Source organism: Neocloeon triangulifer, unplaced genomic scaffold (genome assembly GCF_031216515.1).
Source record: "Neocloeon triangulifer isolate White Clay Creek 2 clone unplaced genomic scaffold, ASM3121651v1 ptg000005l, whole genome shotgun sequence".
NCBI classification, from domain to species: Eukaryota; Metazoa; Arthropoda; class Insecta; order Ephemeroptera; family Baetidae; genus Neocloeon; species Neocloeon triangulifer.
This window is the reverse complement of record NW_026775548.1, coordinates 1650011-1670433: the sequence shown is the minus strand read 5'-3', so window position 1 is coordinate 1670433 and position 20423 is coordinate 1650011. Positions and strand designations below refer to the sequence as shown.

Here is a 20423-nt window from a genome sequence, read left to right as displayed (position 1 = left end):
TTACTTTAAGGTTGGCATTTTCAATTCAAGTCTATACAACAATACGAGCCATTTTTGGTAATTATTGAAAAACATTTGGAAATTCTAACCACAATCGATATAAAGATTTTACTTAACTGACGTGAGAGCAAATATCAATAAATTTATGTTTTTTAATAATTTTTTAAGCAAAATATTATAATTTACAACACTGTATGTAATAAAAGGTAGTTTTAAACGACAAAAATAAATCTGAATAACCCATTCAGACTAAATGTAAGACTTATTACTTCCGCGTTACCTTTGCAAAAATCCTAACTTCTGAACACACACAAACCAAACGTACTTTAGATAATTTACAGCACAGCTTCCAGCGGCGTGTCTCGTCCGCATGCGAGCGGAAAAAGACGAGCAAAGTTTTTAAACGTCAGAGACCTGCGCCAAAAGTAAGTTTCGTCGCGAAGTGGTGCATTTCCCGCGGCATTCATTTCCAAGTGACTGCAGAACAGCTCCGGAACACGAGCCGCTGGAAACACAGCCTTCCTGCCGAGGACGCACCAGGGTGTGCTCGCTTGGCATCTTCACCCCTTGCGGTCCGTCTCTCTCTCTCTCCAGGCCAAACTATTCCTTGCCTTGCACACAACAAAAAGCACGAGACGGAAATATCCGAGTTGAGAAGAATAAATATTACAGCAGAGAACTGTCCAGGCAACAAAGTTTCTTCGGTTTATTTGGGACGAATGAAGGAATTTAAAAAAGTTTTGCTCTATTTAGATTGGAAAATGTTATATTTAATTAAAATATTTTGGATTTTGATATTTAAACAAAATTAAAATTATGAAAACGTAAATTCACTTTGGTACATATCGCTTAATTCTTTAAATTTTACAGTGAAAGTGTTTTTTCTACATAATTAATTATATATTGTTTCTAAATGTTTTGTAATTTGCCAAATTAAATTCAGCCGCTGGTCAAAGCTAGGTTCGGCTTTTGTGGTTTACAATTGAAATCACTCAAAATGATCACAACATAAATAAAATAAGTGTGATGAACTGAAATGTTTAAAAATAAATTTTCATGAGGAGCATAATTTTTTAGCAAAAATTAAGCTCAGTAAAATTATGGCATAATTAAAATCAAGTTTTCATAACAATAGGTACCCCATTTTAGGCAATTGTTGGCATTTTCAACCAAAATTGTTGTAAAAATTTAAAATTAATAATGTTAATAATTGGGAAATCCTTAAATATTTTAACATTTCATTAGCTGAAAATCATCCCCATCAAACTTTATAGTAAACTTCATTTGTTATGTGGCCTCATATAATCTAGATCAAAATTAATTTCCCGGCAGAATCAACGGTTTAATTTAAACCATAACGATCTCCTCTCTGTTAATGTAGGCGGACGCAATAAAACCTAATGGGGTGGTCAATGCACTAAACCTCTCAACTTTTTATTATAAACACAGAAAACCCTGCTCTGGCAAAAATTCCCTCCCCGGCTGCAGCAAAAAATGGAATTATCTCTGCAAAGTTCGATGCTATTATTATTATTATTTGAACTTTCGGAGCCAAAAGTCGGGGACAATAATCAGGGTGCTGCGGGTGTCGGTTGGGCTAATTTCGTTTGGCGCTCGAATTGAATTGGGAGCAAACTCGAGGTGAGGGAAATGCTGGCGAGTGCCTTTGGCTCTTACGGCCGATTCGGTGATAACAATCTAGTGGTCCCCGGGGACGCCACAAATCGAGGCACCAAGAGAGAGAGACAAACTTTTAAAAGCCGCGCACTCTGGACGGATGAAATAATTTGCACCTCGCAGATAAAAAGCAATGATAGCGGCAACGCTAGGAAGCTGGGGCAGCCCTTTTGAACGAGGGATTTTCTATGTTGATGGTGAATTTTTCAAATTAAATTAATTCAATTGAATATATTGTATAGTTTATTAATCATATCAATAGACTATGAAATTTATAATTTAAAAAAATATTTAGTAGTTTCTTACAATTTACAAGTTATTTTCTAGAAAAAGCAATAAAAAACACTTTTTAATAATGCTTGATTAATCAAGAATACAAATAGAAAAATAGGTTTGAAATTTACTTACTGTTAGAATTTCAATAAACGCATTTTTAATAATAAATTTGTGGCCGATGTAAATTTTTTTGTTTAAAAAATAATGCAAGATTATCAATTCAGGCCACACTCGGACAACTGATTTTAGAAAAAAATTGAAAACAGACCACAAAATTTGCTTGTGCCGATTTAAAAAAGTATTAAAATTAAATATTTACCTTGTGTTTGAAAGTAAATTAACAATTTCATCAAATAAATTATTTTGAAAAAGGAATATGCGATAATTTTAATTGGAAACCCACAAAAATTATTTATATTTTCATAGAATTTCATAAAAACTTGGAATTAAAACTTAATTTTTTTTTTTTCAGACAGAAGAGAATGGCTTAATTTTACAATTCTCTCAATGTCACTGATTTTAAATATAATGTTCGTATAAAAAATAGTAACATTATTTCAATCACTTTTTGCTCTTTGAGGGATCAAGTCGCCTACTGAAGAAAAGCCAAAAGATTTCAAAATAACGGTACCGAAAATAGAAATGGAAGAAAAGTTGCTTTGAAGGCAAGTGGACAGATGTCAATTGCAACGGCCATTATATTCATCACCAACGGAACGCCACACACCGCACAAAAAGATCCTTTTAACAAACAATTTTAAGGCTTCACATCTCGGGTGATATTTTCCTTTCCGGGAATTTTCCGATTCCCTTAACAAGAGAAGCCAGTCTTCAGTGACCTCAATCGAAAAATTCTCAAAGACCCGACATGTTTCGTTTTGGTCGGAGTTAATTAAGTAGACTTAATTATGATCCTAATGAAAAGGGTACTTACTTTTTCACCGGCGATTCCGAGCTGCTCTGCCGAATCCGTCTTCTCACGTTGCATTTCAGCCGATTTTCACCTATTTCAGGCCGAAATTAGGCTTACATTTGACCCCCGGCGAGTCAACAAACAAAGACTAATCATTGTGGGCGTGTCCGGTTGTCATGTGGGAGAAAAGCGGGAACGAGATTAGCAAAACCCGACTTTTGTCCCGGATCTCAGTGCTCTCTGCTCTGTGACATAATTTAAAAACGGCCCAACATATTCTACTGAAATTAGAGTTTCAAAGAAAAAATTAAATTTGAAATTGATTGGCTATCTCAGAAAAAAATAAAAGTTTTCAAGGAGAAAAAGTAAGATTTTGAATTTGATCATTCCGCAGGAAAAAAAAAATTACGACTTTAAGCCAATGATAGAAATGGTTGAAAATCAATTTAATTGGCTACATTTTTTTGTAACGGTTGATATTTTTAAATAATGTACTCTTTAAAAAAACTTAAATTACAAATTTCTTGCGGATACTTTAAATAACTCCCCAGGTAAATATTTTCCTGAAATGTAAAAAATAGAAATGAATAAAATAAAACTTAATTACCTCTTAGTGCTGAAAATTTTAAATTTTTAATTTAACGCTAATAGATAATAAAAATACAAAATTGACGAAAATGTCTTATGAATTAATCAAGCAGCAGTCGAGAGCGCGACATCAGCGGCGCGGATCAAAAAATAAATAACACCACGATTTTCCTCATGCCTTGAATGCTCTAGAAAAGTAAACTTTTTCAAATCACCAAAATCCTAAAATTCTCAATCAGAGCGATATTTTGATTAGAGTTGCTAATCTCGTTTTCCCGCTTTTCTCCCACATGACAACCGGACACGCCCACAAATATGATTAGTCATTGGATTTCTTTGTTTCTTGACAGTCGTGTCTCGCCGGGGGTCAAGATTAAGCCTAATTTCGGCCTGAAATAGGTGAAAATCGGCCGAAATGCAACGTGAGAAGACGGATTCGGCAGAGCAGCTCGCAAGCCGCAGTCAGAATCGCCGGTGAAAAAGTAATTTCCCTTCTCGTTTTCACTTTTTGCAAATCGACCCACGAGGCTCATCATTATGTAATTACATAAATTCATGTATCATAATTCTGATATTTTGAATCAACTCAGAGCACAAGAACATTTTTTGTCCTAAATTTTCAAACGTTTATTCACTCTTAGTGTAAATTTTATGCTACCATGCAGTGATGAGAGTCAAAATAGAAAATTTAGAAAGTATTTTGCAAAATTCAGAGGAACGATTGGAAAATCAATTGAAGTTCAGCATAGTTTTTAATTTTGTGCAGTTTGAGATTCAACTGATATATTTTATTGAGAAATATTCAAAATTTGAAACAATAAAATAAAATAAAAAAATTTTGAATTGTTACTGATTATTTAAAAAAGGCACAAGAAAGCAGATCAAAATGTTTCAAATAATAAAACCATTCAGTATTGAAAGGAAATAATAAATTAAAATTTAGATTGCAATGATTGACATTAAGACTTGAGCCCTTCCCTTAATTCAGGGGGTGAATATTTAAATTAAAAACTTAATCTAATATCTATCGTTTTCAGGAAACAAAAATGGTGATGTCGCCGACGAAGATCAAGACTTTGAGGCACCCCTGGGCACCTACTTGCGATTCTGTGCGTCGTTTTTGGGGCAACTTGTTCGGCGCGGACTTCATACAAAAGCAGTTGTAAAACACCCCGAAAAACTTATCAGTGTGGATTTGCATAATAAAATCGGTCGGCGGCCGGTTTTGCAAAGTGAGCGGCGGCGGCGGCGATAAGGTGCGCCGACCGAGGGGAGGGGGTGCGCGGCGGCCGGGGTGCGACGGCGGCCGAGACTCGCAGTCTCAGTTGTGGCGTCTCAGCCGGCCGGCGCACTCCAACCGCCCCCAGAGCCGCCCCCGCGGAGGCAGAACTGCAGCCCCTCAGATCTCCGCCACAGCACGTGCTCGCCACAGAGGGGATGGAGTGAGACCAGAACCAAGCCAGGAACATGAGCCATTGTTGCGCACCCCTACTGCTGCCATTGTTGGCCGTGATTGTTGTTGTTTCTGCTCTGCCGCCGGTCATCAGAATAGGTAGGAACACATTTTATTTTCTCCAAAACTTAAAATTTCATTTTAAATTTAAAAGAAAGGGACATTTTTTTTTAAATTCTTTGCTCAAAAGTCAACTCTAATCCATATTATTGGTTAACTATTTATTTTGTTTTTTGCGAGGACAAGTTTTAATTTTAATTAAATATGATCAAGTTTAAAATTATGATTGGTCTGGAGATTCTGGATTAAAAATTTAAATTGCGTGTTAATAATTTAGCAATAATTTAATTAAAATGTTGAAGACTTTATTGGCAAAATAATAAAATTTTAACAACAAAATAAGTCATTTTTGACACTTTTTTTGAAAACAATTTGAAATTGTAACCTTTATTGTTATTAAGACTTTATTTACTATGTCTCTAACCGGGATGTGAATGACCAAATTGGGTTTAAAAAATGTATTAAAGAGCTTTAGTAATTTATTAAGATATCAATACAAAATTATCGATTAAAAAATGGCCGCCATCATTATCAATTGCGTTTTTATTTAATTAGGTTAAGAATTTGACATTAAAATAAGAGATGAACAAACTAATATACCACCAAATTTCATAACGAATTTTTGGCATGATTTTTAATAATTACTCAGCTATGGTTATTTCAACTGATTATTTTTCCTAATTAAAAAAAACATACAAAATTTATTTTACTTTATTAATCAATTTTAATCAAATTTAGGTTATAATTTTAACAAATTTGACTTTTTTGGTGCAAAACTGTTTCAAGGGAACGAAAATTTGGCAAACGCGAATGTTCTCTTTCTGGCTGCGATAAAAGCGAGTAACGTCGTCGAGGGAACGTTGCCGAAACGCTGCATTCATAATTTATACGAGCCAAGTGAAGCGCACTCTCTTTCCATTCAAACGCCGCGTCTTCTTGTAAACACTTTTCAACACAAACTCTTGAAAATTTAAATCCACGTCTCTACGTTTAAGTAACACAAAGGGCTGCTCCTGCTAATGAGGTTACACATGTTTTGAAGTCTTAAAAAATTTAGGTAAAAAGAAGTGAAACTAATCGATGAAAAAAAAGATGTCAGCATGTGCAGACCAAAAAAAAAAGGGAATTGATTGCAACTGCAACCGAGACGACGTAAAAGGACCCCTGGACCGCCTTTTCTCTCTTTTCACTCATGTCCCAGTTTGTCCATTAATGTGAGTGGGAGCAAAAAATAAAAGGGGACTCGCTACCCTAATTACCCAGCACTTGCAAACAATGCACTCGCCGCCGCCGCGAAATAAAAGTTGATGACTCTCAAGCTTGCTTGATTGAGCTTACTAGCGCCCATAACATTCACAAATGCAGCTCCAAAGAAGAGTGCATAAAAAAGAAAAATAGGGGAGAGCACAAGTTTTATAGAGCTGCAGAAGGGATGAAAATAACATAAATATTATTTTTTTTATAAATGGTATAAAAAATTGAAATTATTCATAATTTAATGTTTATTATGATATGGGAATATTTAAATATAGATATTTTAATAATTATTTCTACTTTGAGATTGATAAAGGATAAAATTAGTTATGTTGGAATATTTTTAGTAATTGATTGGCTCATTGTAAGGGTCAAACACTTCAACTCCCTTTAACTGTAAAAAAGAAGAAACCTTTTAAAGTGAAGTCATAAGCAACGGTCAATAAAAGCTTTTTATATTGGATATCATATTTTTATTTTATCAAACTTAGACTTCAGGCCACCATATATGTTATTATTGCAAATTCCAAGTAATGAAATTCCTGTTATAAATATAACAAGAATTTTACTTTATGATTTTGAAATTTATAATTATGGAAAATTAGCAGTTAATAAACTGCATATTTTTTTTCAATAACAATAACATGACATTTAATTAAGCCACTCGTAAAACACCAATAAAAGCTTTTTTTTCACGTTCGTAGAAATTTAAATCAGGTTTACTATAAAATGGATCAATTAAATTTTCTCATTTTCAATATATTTTATTTCATTTATTATAACTTTAAATATTATGAATTATGAATTATTATTTAATTTATTCAGAATTATTGTAACAGATATCCAGAATAATTGTTTCGCTTGGATTATGAACTCGACCGGGCCAGTTCATATGAGCTAAAATATTCTGGAAACACAATTGTAGCAGAGTTTATTTGCAATTCTAATTGGCGAGAAATTCAATTTAATGTTCATTGCAAGAGGAGAACGAGCGCGCCACTGAGAGCAAGGAACACATTAACGAATTGTACAATTTCAATTATACTCGTAGCATTATTAAAGCCGCTTTTGATTAAATTATAAAAAAATATTCCGGACGCATTTGCAGAAAAATCTTCATAACTATGAAAAACGAGGAAATCTGCTTCCATCATCAATCATCGGAACATTAAACACGACTGGCCTGACGCTTATTTTTTCGATTAATTTCTCACGCCACGATTGCTGCTTTTTCTAATTTATGACTGCAATAATTAATAGGGAGGGCGTCGTGAGATACCAACTCGATATGGAAAGTGAAGAAAGACGTCAAGGGTGATTAATGGGGGCGGGCGGGCCCTCTGGCTGATGTCCTCGCTCACTAGGAAATGTGTGTGCAAAGACATTTCGGCGATGGGATCAGCCAGTGGCCTGCTCGCGGTCACAGCTCTTAGCCAAATTGACGCAGCTCGCGTTATTTCGACACACAAATAATTGGACCAATCTCATTTGTGCAACCGAGTGCCGTCGGCATCTTCCCTCCTTGTGTTTGTGCATTCCCACCGGGACCATCTCTGTGCCTAGCCGCACCACGGTTTTGATAATTTAATAATTCTCTGTGCTTCAAATGAAAAACTTGTAAAAAAAATCATAAAAAAAGGCTGGAGGAATTCGTGTTTAAATTATTATTTATGTTAAAGTATTCTTGTAAATTTAAATAAATATTTCAGACAAAATATATAAAGTGAGAAAACTAAAAATGTAAAATAAAAAAACTAATATTTAATGTAAAAAACTGAAATATTGTAAAAAAAATAGAATAATTGATTCATATTATTATTGAGAAGCATTTGAATTTGAAATCAAAATGCCAGTAACTAAAACGAATGTGTATGATATTGATTGCGCAAAAATTATCCTCTGCCTAATCCAGATATTCAAATGTCAGTGTAGGCAACATGCGCATTATCTCTGTCGACCGGGCTGCATAAAACCACATTGCCAGTATATGGATTTTAACGTCCAGATTTTATCTGACATTTGATTTCTGGCAAACCTTCCCGTCTGTTATGGTGTTGCTAAAACTTTTTTTGTAATAATGGAACGGAAAAGTTGTAATTTGATGTTTTTTGGCCAATTGAATTGTATACACAAAATTTGTGCATTAAATTCTAGCTCATTAATGTAACCCACAATTATCGTGTCAATAGAAAAACGTTTTATGGATGGGAATTGAAATTCAGCTTTTCCTCAATCCTTTATTATTTCATAGAAAAAATCATATATTTGTCTACAAAACAAAATAAATTTCAAGGAAAATCCTAATTTCTACTTAAACACCCTCAATCAGGTAATTTTTCTATAAAATATCGATGGCAATTAAATATATGTTTTGAATTCAAGCGTATATTTCATTCAAAACTGAATTTGTGCAGATTCAGAAATGTAAATGCCAATAATTTGGAAATATGTTCCTTTAATAAAATAATATCAAAGTTTATGTTTCTTCAAAACATTAAAAGACTCCAAAATCCATGGAGGATAAAAGCAAAATTTCAATTCAAACACTTACGATCGCGAAATTCTTCTACAAAATAAATTGTATAGCATTGAATGTAATTTAATATGTTTGATAAAACGAAAAGTACATGTATCTATTTCATTTCAAAACAAATTGGTACAGATTTAGGAATATAAATGTTACATATACTAATTGGGCACTTTAGGCCTTTCACAAAATATCATCAAAGGCGTTTCCGTCCGTTTCATTTGAAGTGTATGAATTTGATGCGAAATGAAAGCTACCAACACCAATTACCTCTAAAACGCTTGACCCAGCAAACATTTCATGACTTTCCGCAATTCGAGCTGTCAAATGTGAACCCTTTGAATTTTTCCCTCTCCCTCCCTCTCATATTGTGAAACAACCCTTGAGGATATAACAAGACCCGTATCGAGAGGGTCCCGCGCTTGCTTGTTACTCTCTCCATCTCTAGTCAGGCGTCACCTGGTTTGACCACAGGGCCGACAGCACTCTGCGGCCACTTGATGTGAACAGCCCCGTAGGGTGCTGTTTGGCCTCTCGTGTGTGTGTGTGTGCAAACGCATCGCTCTCTAATGCACTGACAGATTGCCTAGTTAATTGATTACTCGCGCCCGGCTGCCCGGCTCGAATTCATTTAATGAGAGCCGCCGACCAGCAGTTGCTACTTTGAATAATTCATCGTGATTTGACGCGCTCTGGGACGCTTTGTCCGCCACTCTCGTCGCTCATATTCGCTAATTGCTTCGTTTTCGATAATAAATCACGGCCGCTTTTAATTACGAACGCGTCGCCGACACCACTGGGAAATACTTTCACATGCAAATAACGCTAAATTAAAATACCATCATGCACAATTAAAACTTATAAAGTTTTACTTCTAATCAGAATTATTATTTTCAAGTTAAAAACAGTTCAAAGTTTAAATCTAAGTTAAAAATGCCAAACTCAGATTAGAATTAATCCACAATCCTCTAATCTATGCACATGAAAGATTTGATTTTTCAGTAATTTAGGAAAAAAGCTTAAAGAATTGCAGCCTAAATAAATAAATAATTTATTAGAATTTTGTCATACATTTGACGAATTAAATTTGTAATCAATTTAGCGTTGTCAAAGCTCAAAGGTCATGTCAAAATCATAATTGATTACTTTGAAAATTTATGATGGATCAAAGCTAAAAATTCCACCCAGGCATGGAACATTCTCAAATGGAGGGAGAATGCTTGGGGTGGACTACACAAATGTCAAATATTTGTGCGTTGGCTTTGATGAAATTCTCTGAGCAATTACTGTTTGAGTTGAATTAATCTATGAGCTGAGCAGATTATATTTGTGAAACCGAAACCAAAATTAGTGAAGATTTCTTTATGCGCAGTAGATTTATAATTCGTATTAGAGACTCCGATCAATTAATAAGATTGAAATTGAAAGGTTTCTATTGAAAATGGATTACAGATATTCAAAAACTTGAAATGTAAGAAACAAATAATGCCGACGTAAATTATATTTAATCAAATTCTTCTCACTTTAAAGTGCTTTATAGGATTTCGTAGAGCTTTCTTCAATTTGAATAATGGTAAATCCGAATAATTTTCACACTTTTTGCCGCGCACCTCTTTTTGTTAAAGCAACTACTGTAGTCGTCACAAACAACGTCGTTTTCTCGTCTCTCTGGGACAATATAAATCTCCATTTTATAATTAGGCGTCGAGGGAACTAATTAGTTGCTCTATAAATCTCGCACGCACTTAAGTCCATAACTCACGAGTGCAACGCATTATATAACGCCGGAATTATACGAGACACAACAAAATGTCTCGCCTGACGAATTTAGTCAAATTCAAAAGGATTTAAGCTTCATTTAACACAACAAATTGTATCAGCTTGAACAATTAAATAAATATTTTTTATATTAATTTACAATTTTACTTGAAAACTGCAAATTTAATCCAGTCAAATAATAGTTTAGCTTTTATTAAACAATTTAAATTCCTTTTTAATTTGTTTGTACAATTATAGGATTACATCGACAAAGTAGATCAAGTAGCATTAATTAGTGAAGACGAGCTAGTGCATTTTCTAATTTGAGTTAGACAAATTGCAGCAGCGACGTTTCTGAAGACCCAATTAAGCGGCCTTTGTTTGCACGCGTCTTTCACGCTGACGTCGGAACTGAAAGAGCAAAACAGCACCCTTGATTTCGACAATGACCACAATTAGTGCGACTCAATCGGGTTAGCGCTGTGCGTCAGTGCGCCGCCGCCGCCGCAGCAGCCCTAAAAACGGATAGAGATCCTGTGCGAGCAAATCCAGTTATGCAAATTCGGGCGTAATTCGCAAAATCTTTAACAAGCCGATAGGGACGAAAAAGTACCTCGCCGATGTGGACGGAAAAAAAACTGCTGCAAGTCTTGTTTGCGGTGGAAATTACGGCCTCGATTGTTTCGCAGCCTTTGAATTTCGGCACCGCTGCGTTTCTGGTTTGCGGTCTGGTTTTGTTCGTCAACCCTAACAATGCGGCGAATCAATTGCGCGAAGGCGACGAGAGAAATTCTCTAAAGAAATGTACCTGATATTCAATCCAATATAGAAGTGTGTGCTCTTTTGCTCGTTTCGCAGAATCTCCCGATTGTAGGTGACATGAAAATGAAACCATTTTCTCCGATTATTTTTCCAGGAAAATTCCATGAGAAAATAACAAACTTATGATTATACATATGTCAGTACTCAATAAGATTGTCATATATAATTAATTTCTTAAAAATAAAATCTGATGAATATACAATTATTAAATAAGCTCAATAGATGTTCAAGAAAATTTTGATACAAATTGGAATTAACTTTTACTTATGATTTAGTCTCCATAAAGTTAAACTTCAATCGAATTTAGAAGGGGCACTTGAATCATATACATTTATACGTAAAATATTTGCCGTAACTTGGAAAAATAATTAAATTAAAAAATCTTTACCAATATCAAAGAGTAATGATTTATTATGAGAATTTTCCCGACATTCACTAAGGTTTCCTTCACATTTTGACGCTTTATTATGAAAGAAAACAAGCCGCGGCCTGTCTGCAGAGCCCCTAACTTGGAAGGCATAAATGTGCGGTGTCAATCACGATAAGCAACTCCTCGCCCATATCTTGCTGGCATCCTTCAGCTCGCCATAACTCAGGCAGTACGCGTGAAAAATGAGAAGGGCAGTGTGCAGGAAAAAAACACACACCTCAGCACGAAAAATCCATCTCTCGGGGTAAAAAAAAACCCTCGCCCTGCTTTAATATTTTGATCCCAATGCAATTCGGCAGCGGTTGAGCGGACGAAAATTCGCTTTGATGCGGCGGCGAGTGTCTGAAATAATGTACTTATAAACTACACACACACGCCACGATGGGGCCGGAGGTGCATTTGCCGAGGGTTGGTGATTGGCTCGGACGGTAGGCTGGAAAATAATTAATAACGCGGGCGCAGACAAAGTGCTCGGGCGCCAAAGGACAGCTCCCGGCGGCGATATGAAAGCACACTCTTGGCCTTTCCACTTCCGCCCTGTGCACCCCTATATCGCTTATACAACTAAATATTTATTAAACAATAATTCAATTTTTGTAAACCAATAGGCAAGCAAAAAAATCTTTATTAAAACCCATTTTTCTTTCAAACTGTTCATCTGACGTAAAATTTTCAACTGACTGTGAGAAAAATTCACACTTCAAATCTTGTAAAAATCAGAATTTAAGAATACTATCTACTGGCAAATTATTTATTGGGATTGCAAGTTAAATCCAAAGTTATAATGCTGGACAATTCTTCTCAAAAGAAACAAAAGACTTGTATATAAATTCTTTTGGCAACACCCAAAGAAACAACTAGAGCTCCTCCGGGACGACGGATTTTTTTATCTGTTACAAATTTTGTTACAGAAAGTAGTCCCCCATCGAGAAAAAAGATAAGTGTATAGAAAAGCGTCTTTTATCTGCCGAGACAAAATTTCATCTTAATTAAAAGTTTCGCAGTAGCAAACTTTTGTCCTCTCTCCAGCAACATCCCTTTGCACAAGCCTGTGCAATTTTGCAAAATAATTATTTCTCCGCGTCAAAGGAGCCGAAATGCGAAACTTTATCACGGATGCGTTAAGATTTCGTCTCGCACAGGTGTATGAAATTATTTATTCGCTGGGTATATTTTCGGCTCTGTCTCTGCGGCGAAACTTTTTGTGTTCGAATTAACAAACAGACTTTGCGCGCGCCTTTGATGGTGCGATAATTACGACTGTGAAACAGAAGGGAACGCGTCAGGGGAATAATTTTTCGGATCGCTTCGACCAAGTTATAATGACATTCCCTTTTGTTGGGCCGTTGATGAGCGCTCAATGGATTTGCCGCGTTCGCCTCGCAAAAACGTACATGAAGTTTTCCAATTACGAGACGTGCGTGCAGAAATGAAACGTAATTTTTTGAAGCAAACCCCGAAAAAATGTCGTTATTAAGATTTGTGAAAAAAGCAGGTGATTATTTTGATGAAACTTGAAAATCTTAAATTACGTTTTTATGTGAAATAATATTTGTTTTCATTTACTCAAACAAGTATAATTTGTGAACTGATTGCTGTTTATTTTTCCAAATGATAAACATATTTGGCATTGAAAAAACAAGAATGAATAAAAGTTTCACAAACGTTTTTTCTAAAACCTTCTCATGAATTAAAAATTAAAACTCTATTATTGGGTTTTATTTCATGTGCTTTGAGTTTGTGGGTTGTATTTGTTCATTATGTGCAAAGTGGTAACCTTTTATTCAAATTATTTCGTAAAATCTTGCAAAAAAAAATGCTTTTTATATAATTATAAAGGACTCGTGAATGAAAACTCTACAACAATGGGAGCCATTTTGAGCAATTATTGAAAAATTTGGTTTATAAAACTACATTTTTTGAGTATTTTTTGTGAAGAAGCAACTTTTTGAATAAATTTCCTTTAAAAATCACATTTTTTGGATATTAATATTCAGCTTGATAGTGATATTATTATTCTTGAAATTCGCATGTTCCAGGATTTATCACCCATTTCCATTTGTGCGAGTTAAATTTGATTTTATATGAATGTTCGCGACTATGCATGTCTAGCCGGCAATTTTCGCAAGTCTCGTTTAAAAGGGTGCGTGCGTCGTGAAAGGTCTTTTGAAACAAACGCAGAAAGCCGCGCCAATTTATTACCAATGCTGTTGAAACGACGATAAGGCGAGTTTAATGCAATTTCTCAGGATGCGAGCGCTAATGGAGACAATTTAAGAAGAGCAAGAGAGGCTGGTGCGTGAGATCATTAAATGAAAAGACTGCGCCGGCTCATGATCAAATTAGCTTTCCTGCCAGCCCAGAGAGCGCTTCTTGTCACGAGGCTGAATAGAAATTTGGCGTCTACGCGAAATTTTCATGTAAAAAAGAATTTGTCCGGATAATGAGGCCAGTGCGTTATTAATCATGCAGCAACACGATCATTATTAACAAAGCTTGAGAACGACACAATACGCAGGCGAGAAAGGGACGGATCTAGTTATGGGCGTCGCACGCAGCCTCTTTTTGCCGCCGACGAAACGTGCTAGTGAAAGGACGACAATTATTTCTGCTTCCTCCGTCTTGCCAATTATTTCGCAATCAGATTGATGGTTGTAGTCAGTTGCGCCTAATTAAACCCATATTGATAAAAAATGTTGAAACAAAAACTTTGGCTAAATTAAATGATAATTAACAAAAACAACCATTTTAGTAAATCATTTTTTAAAATTCAGGAAAATATTTACAAAAATACAGTCGATTCTCGTAATAAACCAACTTGAGCAATATTTAACAATTAAATAAGACGAAATAAAATTAGGCACCTTTTTGGCCCATTTAAACCGTGAAAAAGTTCAGATTCGATTCCAGAGTACAACAATCCGCAACAATCAAACAATTATCTGATTTCGTTTTTGTCACAATCAAATTTATACGTAAGGGAAGTTGGCGATATCGCCAACTTTTTTTGGTCATTTTTTAAAAGTAGTGAAGTTGGCGATATCGCCAACTTTTAAATTGCAAAAAAAGACCCTTTTACAGTTCCTGCAGCATTTGAACGTGGTGCTAATGCACTTAGGAAAGGTTGTTCAACGTGTAAAAACCTAGTGTACTGCAGAAAGGTAACACAAAGTTGGTTTTTGGCCATACTCACCCCCTTAGCAGCGTTTTGCCACTTTCTAACCTACCCCTCCTGACAGCTTGGTCAAAGGGTTAATCAAAAACAACAATAACATCCTGGCAGAATCCTGCGTACTAATTTAATTTTCCACTTGAAGGTTTTTTGTTCGTACCAAGTACACTAAAAAATCGGTTTTTGGCCATACTCACCCCCTTAGCAGCGTTTTGCCACTTTCTAACCTACCCCTCCTGACAGCTTGGTCAAAGGGTTAATCAAAAACCACAATAACATCCTGGCAGAATCCTGCGTACTAATTTAATTTTCCACTTGAAGGTTTTTTGTTCGTACCAAGTACACTAAAAAATCGGTTTTTTGCCATTCTCACCCCCTTAGCAGCGTTTTGCCACTTTCTAACCTACCCCTCCTGACAGCTTGGTCAAAGGGTTAATCAAAAACAACAATAACATCCTGGCAGAATCCTGCGTACTAATTTAATTTTCCACTTGAAGGTTTTTTGTTCGTACCAAGTACACTAAAAAAATCGGTTTTTGGCCATTCTCACCCCCTTAGCAGCGTTTTGCCACTAAACCTGTGTTAACCCACCCTTCCCGACGAATAAGTTATAATGAAGCCTTTACACGGTAATGTATTTTTACACTTTTACTATTGCATATATAAAAAAAAAAATAAAAAAAACAGCTTTACACGAAGTATTAAAGTTTTATAAAATGAACCTCATCTATCACCAAATTAATACTTAACCTAGGTTCTTGCATCGAAAATTAATATGCTTTGGTATGTATTAAAAAACGAACCATCGTTGCAACTGTTACAGCTCAATTAATTAAATCTCTATCCATAAAGGAAAAATTTTATTAACAAATTTAGCGCGAAATTGTCAGATAATAATTTTTTATAACAATAAATATTGTCGTTGTATTCAAAAATAATTAATCTGCAATTCGGTATGAATTCGGTTTAATTTTTATAAAATAAGCAAAATCAATGGGGGTATGTATTATTGAAAACAATTACACAAAAGCATTCAATTACATCAGTAAAATTAAATACAAAATACAATATTGTGACAATATTTGCACACAAAAATAATATTAATAATAGCTGCTTTTTATTCTACATTTATTGAATTTAAAGGTAAACCATAGGAAAGAGACAAATAAAATATTAAAAAAATTATCAAATTTAATGAAACACATGCATTAAAAAATCAAATCATAATGAGAATTTATTCGATTACAATGCATAATAATTTAATTAATTGCAGAAGTAGATGAATAAATGTTTATTAATATCTTCCGAAGCATAAAAATGATTAATTCTTAATGCTAGACCCAAGGTGTAGTTTTAATTTGGAGTAAGGTTAGAAGGAATTGATTTGGTTGTTTATATAATTTTAGCACTTCCCAGAATGCAAAATAATTTTTTAATATTTTTGGATTTTAGAAATGGAACAATAATTGTTTACTTTTATAGTACATAAAAAGCGGATACACATTCGTTCATAATAATTCAATTTTTAAAATTTATTCATAAACTTTGTCTTAATTAAAAATACCGAATGAATGTAAAATATAAATATTACGGGTAGAGCGGTTTTGATTTTGAATAAAAACAATTTTTGCAACAAGGACAAGCCCGATTTTCTTCATTTACAATAATATTACATTTAACTTAATAAATGACGTTAAACAGCTTAGGAAAGTTTAGGAATCTTCAACAATTTTATGAGAATAAAAGGTAAAATCCTGTAAAATACCGAAGATCAATGGAAATTATATTTAATTAGAAACAAAAATAGTTGCAATAAATTAAATAAAATGAAACACAGCAATTTGTCAGTTTTTAATCTTTTGTAAAAATATCAATATTAAACAAATAATAAATGGAAGAAATACATTAACTTAAAACAGGACGAGAATTGTATCCCTAGCAATGCCAAGAAATTTAATTAAGTGTGGTAATAGTTGTAATAATTTTTATTTTTTTATTACAATTTTAATTTTCGATGCCGGGGTAAAGTTTTAATTTGGAGATATATTATGAGGTTTATTTTATATAACTTCAACACTTCCCATAATGCCGAATTATCAAAATTTTTTATTTTTAGAAATGCAAAAGTAGAAGTGTTACAAAAAAAAAAATACGGTGTAAAGGCTTCATTATAACTAATTCATCGGGAAGGGTTGGTTAAATAGTGGCAAAACGCTGCTAAGGGGGTGAGTATGGCCAAAAACCGATTTTTTAGTGTACTTGGTACGGACAAAAAACCTTCAAGTGGAAAATTAAATTAGTACGCAGGATTCTGCCAGGATGTTATTGTTGTTTTTAATTAACCCTTTGACCAAGCTGTCAGGAGGGGTAGGTTAGAAAGTGGCAAAACGCTGCTAAGGGGGTGAGAATGGCAAAAAAACGATTTTTTAGTGTACTTGGTACGAACAAAAAACCTTCAAGTGGAAAATTAAATTAGTACGCAGGATTCTGCCAGGATGTTATTGATGTTTTTGATTAACCCTTTGACCAAGCTGTCAGGAGGGGTAGGTTAGAAAGTGGCAAAACGCTGCTAAGGGGGTGAGTATGGCCAAAAACCAACTTTGTGTTACCTTTCTGCAGTACACTAGGTTTTTACACGTTGAACAACCTTTCCTAAGTGCATTAGCACCACGTTCAAATGCTGCAGGAACTGTAAAAGGGTCTTTTTTTGCAATTTAAAAGTTGGCGATATCGCCAACTTCACTACTTTTAAAAAATGACCAAAAAAAGTTGGCGATATCGCCAACTTCCCTTACGTCAAATTAATTTTTGATACAGCAGATGAATTCAACTATCAAATTTTGATAATCAATTTTGCAACTAAAATAACGTTAATTTTTTTGAATTTTAAAACGATTTCTACTAAATTCAGATAAATAAAAATAGTTTTTAAATCAAGTCAACCTAAAACAGGATTTTAAAATCAATTTAATACAAACAAATGCTCCACAATAAAAACTAATAATCGTTCTTTCTAAATGTTGGCTTGGTTGACAGGAAAGAACATTAAAGTTGAGTTTGAAAATAACGGCAGCTCTCTGATCGAGCAATCGAAACACGCTTGGCCGTCGATTGCTCATCATTATTCTGATGCATCCGAGGCAAATCTGGCAGCATTCACGCCTCGGTAATTATCATTATTCCGATCTCTCTCCGCGCGCGCAGCCAGCAGTATCACATTTTGCGCGCTTAATAATGTGTAAACCTGAATCGCAGTTTTACGAGGCCATTATCGGACCAGCCGAGCGTGAATTTGAATAAACAAATCGCGCGCCTTGGCCCCTTTTGACACACAAATTTATTATCCCCGCGCGCGCGCGTTAATGCAGTGCGCGGCTTGAAATAAAGTCATCACTCTCACCCGCGAGAACCGAACTTGTCAACGCCGCTGTTTTTTTTTTTTTTTTTTTTGGTAAACAAATATGTGCCACGCAAAATGCAAATCCAAACACAAGTATGCAGATTTGAGTTGAGTGAGCAAATAGAAATTTGACACCATTGATTTCATTTTTACGCTTCGATTTTTATCATTTCTTTTTTTAAATTCAAAATTTCTGTAAACTTTAGTGCAATTTACTCTGAATATATTTATAAGATGAAAATTTGAATATTTTTTTAAACTCCATCAAATCTTTAGACAATTTTATTTTCTGTAAAACGTTGGAACCCTTCAGCAAAGATCACAATTGCTAATGATAAGAATAAAGAAGGACAAAATCACGGAAGCGGAAAATATTATTTTTATATTTAGACTTAATTTCTTTGAACTCGGAAAGTTTGAATCACTCAAAATGAAAGAAAGAATTCAATACATTTTCCCAATCATTCTGATGAAAGCTAATGAAATTTTGTCTTTGAAAGGCAAAGCATTTTCAGCTTGTTAATTTTTCCAAGAATAAGAAACATTTGCTTTGTTAAAATTGAATTTACAAAAATAAATTATGAACTGGTAATTTAAAAACTCTGCTTATAATTAGCTCGAGCGTGTCGCAGATGAAGTTGATTGCGAGTTGGCACATGAATGGGAGCCGTGATTGCAGGCAGCGTTGGCCAGTGGATGCCGGGCCGGGGGCACCATGTGCTGCTTCACCCGGGCATAATTAATTCGGCGACCTCGGCATCGCAAATCAGAGCGTTATATTCGAACGAAAAAGCAAGCCTGGTGCGAAATTTCTAGTCGGCTAATCCAGACCACATGCCGGCCACTTTTCTTCCCTCTCCATGACGAATTGCGTTGCGTGATCGAGACAAAGAGGATCACGTTTGGTCCGGCCGGCCGGCCGGCTGCTGGGTGAATTACAGGGTGCGCGTTTAATTCGAGGCTTACCAAGAGAGAGAGTGCAGAGCAAGTTTTGTAATAAAAGTTTCACTCTCTCGGAAAACGATTCGCACGTTTTTGTCCGCTCACAACAATGAACTTCTCCGAAAAGTTAATTTTTTCATTGATTGTGGCCCGAAATTGGATTAGAAAGAAAATACTTATATTTTTTCCCTTTATTTTAGTTATTTTTAGTGAAATTAAGTTCAATAGTTGGAAAACAGACGATTTTTCATCAAAAATTTTTGCTTTGATTCGATTCTAAAATCTCATTTTCTAACTCAAAAAGGCAGATTTTAACTTTATAAGAAAAGTTTACTTCAATTCCAACAAATAAGTTTAAAAAATAGTCATTTTTTTCCCCGCCCCTGAATATTAAAGAGGGTCAAGGACTATTTTTTTATTTTTCCTGAATGTGAGAAAGGCCAATTTTCATCACCAACGTATAAATCGCAATTGAAAAATTCACACCCCTTCGAGTTTCTAATCGATAATCTAGTTTTCGCGCCATGCCATTTCAACCTCTTGCTGTTCAGAATTAGAATATTATATTATGTTTCGTTTTTAATTCATCGTGATTTCGTGCCTTTCTTTGCCATCTAGACTTAAAGAGTTTTGAATTCGTTTGGCGGGAAAATATGAACCTCAAGTGAAATCATGATTGAAATCTTGGGAATTGTTAATTTTTCAATCACAATTTCAACGTTGGTCACAAAATTTGGTCTTTTTCACATTCAGGAATAAAAAAGGATTTAACATTTTTTACAATAATTTTTATTACAACTTCCCTTTTTTTAAATTTGCATAATATTGTCACTTTACAGGAAGCAAATTGTAGAAGATTATTCTTCTTTTATCGTGGCAATTTGCGGTGCCATATAATTCAACTCACTCGCACACAGATACATGCGGTAATTTGGACTTTAGGATCGTGTGTACGCATACATGGAGGTTTATTTCTCTCTCTTTTTGCCCGATGCAAAAGCAGAGAAAGATAACGAGGCCCCGGTTGTGCGCAAAGGGAGCGGCTGTCGTTGCTTTATTTATCGTCGGGGCCGCGGCCGTCCTAAATCTCGGCCGTTACAGTTTCATTACCTGTCATTTGTCTCGTGTTGCGGAAAAGCGAAAGGCTAAGT

General features: G+C 34.8%; 2 protein-coding genes across 21 annotated transcripts in view; one reads left to right on the top strand and one right to left on the bottom strand.

Annotated features, from left to right (window-relative positions):
- LOC132193943 (glutamate receptor ionotropic, kainate 2-like) overlaps positions 1-3018 on the bottom strand; it is a 48611-nt gene extending 45593 nt beyond the window's left edge. For all 7 annotated transcript variants that reach the window (XM_059614921.1, XM_059614925.1, XM_059614920.1 and 4 more), the window contains exon 1: positions 2888-3018. The gene's annotated coding sequence lies outside the window, so the exon portion shown is untranslated. The remainder of the gene's footprint in view (positions 1-2887) is intronic.
- A 780-nt stretch (positions 3019-3798) lies between these two features.
- The window catches only part of LOC132193931 (glutamate receptor ionotropic, kainate 2), a 109966-nt gene continuing 93341 nt past the window's right edge, over positions 3799-20423 (top strand). For all 14 annotated transcript variants that reach the window (XR_009441500.1, XM_059614898.1, XM_059614903.1 and 11 more), the window contains exons 1-2: positions 3799-3936; positions 4492-5006. Coding sequence is in view for 13 of the 14 variants with exons in the window: in XM_059614898.1 (XP_059470881.1) it covers positions 4922-5006 (85 nt within the window). In the remaining variant the exon portion in view is untranslated. The remainder of the gene's footprint in view (positions 3937-4491; positions 5007-20423) is intronic.